The sequence below is a fragment of the Oncorhynchus mykiss genome, chromosome 3 (genome assembly GCF_057628025.1).
Source record: "Oncorhynchus mykiss isolate SJ-2025 chromosome 3, ASM5762802v1, whole genome shotgun sequence".
In the NCBI taxonomy this organism is placed as follows: Eukaryota; Metazoa; Chordata; class Actinopteri; order Salmoniformes; family Salmonidae; genus Oncorhynchus; species Oncorhynchus mykiss.
Genome location: NC_143024.1, coordinates 63,366,148 through 63,371,867, shown reverse-complemented (window position 1 = coordinate 63,371,867; position 5,720 = coordinate 63,366,148). Strand labels below are relative to the sequence as shown.

The 5,720-nt window shown below is 41.2% G+C and overlaps 1 protein-coding gene across 1 annotated transcript; it reads right to left on the bottom strand.

Moving 5' to 3' along the window:
- Positions 1-1,059: 1,059 nt before the first annotated feature.
- LOC110520171 (GTPase IMAP family member 8-like) lies at positions 1,060-4,752 on the bottom strand. Its single transcript, XM_021597299.3, has 4 exons — positions 4,570-4,752; positions 3,656-4,360; positions 2,287-3,498; positions 1,060-2,175 (listed from the first exon to the last, which is right to left on the bottom strand). Exons 1-4 carry the CDS (start codon positions 4,595-4,597, stop codon positions 1,853-1,855), a joined length of 2,268 nt encoding a protein of 755 aa, XP_021452974.3. The 5' UTR covers positions 4,598-4,752; the 3' UTR covers positions 1,060-1,852.
- Positions 4,753-5,720: the final 968 nt, after the last annotated feature.

Genomic DNA, 5,720 nt, shown 5'->3' with positions numbered 1-5,720 from the left:
GGAACACTGCAACATCAATGTCACTGGAGATTATTCAACAGACATTTACCAATTGAATTAACTTGATCTCATGGCATTGCAACATTTGATATTTGTCTAACAGCTGGATTTTGGAAAGATGAATTATGAGTTGGAGTGACCTGACTTGTCAAAATGATGACATTAGCTGGTCAAAATAATGACTGCAGTAATGCAGAAAGACCAAATCGATTAAGTTTAGGCAAGGATTCAACTTGGTTCATTAAAAAAAGAAAAGTATTTAACCTTTATTTAAGGTCCAAGCTATCTTATTCACCAGACAGGTTAGGAGGAGTTAAAGCAGAAATAGTGGTCCCTGGTCAACAGCCTGCTTTTCTCTAAACAAAGGTTTGGTCAGAAAATCCGATCCTTGGGAGGGGTTGAGTTTCCCCAGAGCTGCTCACGTATTCTGTTTTCAATTACAGCGATGTTGTTGCGCCTGTGTTGATGTTGCTGATATAAATATTTAGTCATTGTGACCTTTCGTCATAGTTGACCTCTGGCGGTATTCTATTTCTCCGCTCACGTTTTTTCTCCTCCCGTCTACCTTGCTCCTTCCCTTCTTCCCTCTTTCCCTCCATCCACTCCTCCTGCACTGAAACGTGGATCTCGTTACACATCTCGATCGGACTAGTTCTGAGCGAGGGATTCTGGGGGAGGACAAATACCTGGAGGCCAGGCCTATGTAGCTGGATATGGTTGATTACGACCCCCTCTAGCCAGTCACAGGCTCATTGGTTAGATGCGAGTCATGTGCCGCTCTCACTCTTTACGAAGACTAATTTTGCGAGCATCAGCACTGAACTAAATGGTCTAAATGGTACAATGCTCCAAAGCCCCCAGGGGGTGGGAGGTGTCAACATTTTCAAGTAAGCCGAAATTACTGGTGTCCAAGTCAGCATAATGTTTGTCTTTTTGAATTCATTGAAGTGTATCTGTCGCTACAATGGGAGTGGGATTGTTAAATTGTCATAGTGAGACCCAGTAGTAAAAATGTATCAACCATTAATTTCATATCCAATCGCAAAACATAGTCAGTTGAAACTGAGATGATCATCTTTATTCCTACCCCATCCATTACAATCCTCTATAGATGATTATACATTATAATGGTCAATACAGACATATTGCTATGCATCCGAAGCCTCTGTGAGAACAATACTCAGATACCAAGTTCAGATACAGGAATTCTTTACTGTCTCAATGTAGAGTAATTTGATTGCAGCAGTATAAATACAAAAGACATAAAAGTATACGACAAATCGGGTAAACAAAATCATAAAAAAACGTGGGCAATTGATGAAAGATAATTTTTACATTTGTGGAAATGTTAAATGGATGTAGGAGAATATAACACATTAGATCTGGTAAAAGACAATACAAAAAAGAAACCAACTGTTTAAAAAAAATATTGTACCATCATCTTTGAAATGCAAGAGAAAGGCCATGATGTATTATTCCAGCCCAGGTTCAAATTAGATTTTGTCCACTAGATGGCAGCAGTGTATGCGCAAAGTTTTAGACTGATCCAATGAACCATTGCATTTCTGTTCAAAATGTTGTATCAAGACTGCTCAAATATGCCTTATTTGCTTACTAATACCTTTTCATGTTCAAAACTGTGCACTCTCCTCAAACAATAGCATGGTATCTTTCACTGTAATAGCTACTGTAAATTGGACAGTGCAGTTAGATGAACAAGACTTTAAGCTTTTTGCCAATATCAGATATGTCTATGTCCTGGGAAATGTTCTTGTTACTTACAACCTCATATGCTAATTGCATTAGACTACGTTAGCTCAAATGTCCCGCTGGGGACCCACCAATCCTGATTTTAATTTTTTATTAAATAGGGGCATTCAGGGGAATCAGACACCACTTTCTTATCTCTGGCCTCTTCCTCTTGTATCAGTAAACTCCCCAGCAGAACCCCTGCTGCAGCCCCTATAGTAGTCCCTGTGGCTGCACTTAGTGGTGCCCTCACAGAGCCAGCCATGGCCCCAACCACTGCCCCCAGTACTGCTGCCCCAATCTTCAACCATGGTGCTTCTCTCTGTTCATCTCCAACTCTCTGCTCTCGTCCTGCTGTGTCCCTCTGCCTCTCACCATCCTTCTGTGACAACATCTGTGTCTTTCTCAAATTTCTATGTTGAGTCTCTGTAAAAGAGAGCGCATGCATTATGATTTAGCATGAACAACAACCATATTTTACTTTAACTACATTTATAGCTAAATGAAATCTGATATAGAGGCAGTTAACACACTCACTTAGATAAGAGTTGTCCACCATGTCCGCGGGTGCTGTAGATTCCACTCTGTGCAGTTGTATTCGATCCTCCTTAATCTTCACATGGTTGATCATGTCTTCTCTCACTTTATTCTGCTGCTTAAGCTCCGCTACATCTCTCTCTAGCATTGATATCTCCACCTCTTTCATTTCATACTTTTGTTTATTCTCTTGTAACTCCTTCTGTGTCTCAACAATCATGGCATTCAACTCCTCTTCTCTTTCAGACTTTCTCTTTTCCAGGTTTTCTATCTTGTCTCTCAGTTCTTTACTTTCTCTTTTATGCTTCCTCTCCATCTGATCCAATGCTCTGTCTTTCTCCACACACATTTGTTTGAGGGATTCCTTCTCTCTTTCATACTCCATACGTCTGTCTTCTATCTCCTTTTCTCTCATTGTGTTTCTCTGCTCCATCTCTTTCAACATTCCATCTTTCTCCTCATATCGCTTATCTATTTGCTCTACTTTCCTCTCTTCCTCTTCAATCATCCTTTTAAGCTTGTCATTCTCCCTCTCTTCCTCCTCTAGTCTTCTCCCAATCTCCTCAGAGCTTTTTGTCAACTTCTTTTTGCTCTCCCTGAGCTCCCAGTACATTTTAAGCCAGTGTTCACCATCGTTTCCCATCACTGTCTCCTCAATTTTCTCCAGAAGTTCTGTGACCTGAGGGCCTCCAGCCGGGCTTGTGTTATCAAAGACATGGTACCTGTTGCTACATTTATCGACAAGCCACTGAAGGGCAGGCCATCTCTCGATGTGAAGTTCGATGGCTGTGTCGCCAAGCTTGTCTCCCCAGGTGAACAACACTATAGCTTGACTCCAGACTGACCGACCAATCAGATTTAGTTTTTCTTCTGCTCTTGACCTGTCTGTCCCTGTGAATGTTTCGTCACAGCGTACGACCACGAGGACAGCGTGCGGCTCGGGAGCACAAAGAGATACACCTTGGGTAATCTCAATTTTTACTACTTCAGGAGTGTCCTCAGTGCAGTATCGCCCATGCCACCCGGGTGTGTCCACCACTGTGACTTGTCTTACGGTGATGTCACCCTGTCTTTTCACACTGTGTGAAGTCGTGTGTCCAGCCTCAAAGGTTTTCTTACCCAGGATGCTATTTCCAGATGAGCTCTTCCCAACCAATCGAGGTCCCACTATCATGATTCTCTGTTCAGCTTCAGATAGTTGGTGGGACTTACCTAAATGGGAGATATTTATTTTAGATTACAATCTATTTGCATGATTTCAGATATGGTACCAAACCAATTCAAATGTAAGGGTAAAGTTTTGGGGAAATCATTTGGTAAAAAAATATATATATATACAGTATATATTTTGAATTCTTCCGATGCTCACCCCTGAGCAGAGATCTGAGTGTTTCCCTCTGTCTCTGAACCTTTATCCGTCTCAAACTCGCCCTCTCCTCCTCTGCCATCCTCTTAACTTCAATTGCCATTGAAAACCTCTCATTCATGACAACATAAGCAGGACCACCTGCCACCATTTCATCTATCTTCCTCAGCAGCTCTGGGACCTGAGTGACATCATTGCCCCATGTGTTGGCCCTAGTGTTTAAAGCATGGTACCTATGCCCACACTTCTCCACCATCTCCTGGAGAAACCCATGTCTCGCTATGTGTTCCTCTAGTGACATTCCCCTGAGTTTCTCACATTGGGTAAACACTACCATCATGTGTCTCCAGAGTATGTGGTTGAGAAGCTTGAGGGGGCCCTCTACTGTCCATTCCCTGCCTTTGCGTGAGTTCAAAGGGATGACCATGAGGAAGGCATGGGGACCTGGTTGACACATGGATATGCTGGCTTCTATGTTACGGTGGACAAGGAGAGGGTCCTGCACAGAGTACTGGATGCATCTGTCTGATGTGTTGACCACAGTGACCTGCCGGCCATCCACTAGACTCTGTCTCCTCACACACATCTCCACGTCCCTCCTGGTGTCAAACAGCTTCCTGTCCAGGATGGTGTTTCCTGTTTGACTCTTCTCCAGCCAATCCCTCCCCAGGAGGATGATTCTCAGCTCAGGGAGAGTACGCTGGTCCCCTATTAGAGAGAAGAGTACATGTTTAAAAAATATAACAGAATTGAATTTAGGCATTACAGTATTAACAAATTTCCAATATATGACCAATATTTTAGCTAGAATCAACATAACATATGACTATTGATGACGAGGCCTATATACTGTAAATAAAATGTGAGAAAACTATAAGCAATGCACTGAAAAGGTAGATATAACTCAGTAAACTGACCATTCTGTCTCTTTGCTCTGGAAGCCATTTAGTACCTCTTTCTCTCTCTTTCTCCCTTTGTTGGACTTCCCTGAAGTATACTCATTGAACCCTAATATCCTTTCCATTATCTTTCGTTTTGACATGCTGGTCAACAGTCAAAGTCCAGTTTCTCCTGACTGTAATGTAACTCCACCCACATTGCTGAGAAATGACATTTCTTTCAGTAAAGATAACACATCTTCATGAAGCAAATTACATTGACTGACAGACACAGTTATATAGGTAGTCAGTCGTGGATCTAATGATTTCTGTCATGTCATTGAACACCAAATGTCAGAAAATTATCCATACAAAAATGCTAATCTAACATCGAGTAACGTTTAGAATGGTGTGCCTTAAAAAAGTATTTATCCGCTTCCTCAAAAAGCTTTTATTATTCAGATTCAAATTCAGAGTGAATGTAACAGCTGTTCCACTGCCAGGCTGTACAATAATCCCTGAGTGAGAATTAACTGATTGCAAACCATGCAAAAAGTAATAGGGCCTTGGCTACAGTTAAGAAATCCTGATTAATTACTGTCATTCTCGAAAAATACTTAACAAGCTCTCTCCTAGAGATAGTATTGCAAGACTTCCTGGAGTCACTGATGACTTTTAAGCTTAAATAATAAAGGGCTGAGTTTGCAATCCAGTGTACAGTATTTTCTTACGATACAGTTGAAGACTGTACTGAAGAGACCCACTCCCTTCAACCTGCTTGTGCAAGAGATATATTATTATTTGTGTTTTCCCATCTCCTTAGTGAAAACACCATTTAGACATCATAGTATCAGCGTAAGATTTGATAGTTGACTCTCAGCTTGTCCTTCAAACGGTCTGTTATTGCCAAAGCATGTGAGCAAAGGTTCTAAATACAATTACAATTTCAGTCAATACAACATATTCATAATTTACATTATGTAAATTGTATATTTATATTATATACAGCTCCTCAGAGTTTGGAACACACATAGTCCAAGTCTATGTTAGGACTTGCATATAAACCATGGGTATTTGAAACACATGGGTGTTTCAATGTGATATAGCTGTGTGAAGCGTGTGACTAATACCTGCCTTGCCAAAGTCTTCAGACCTGGATTTCTTCACATTTTATTGTGTTACAATGTGTG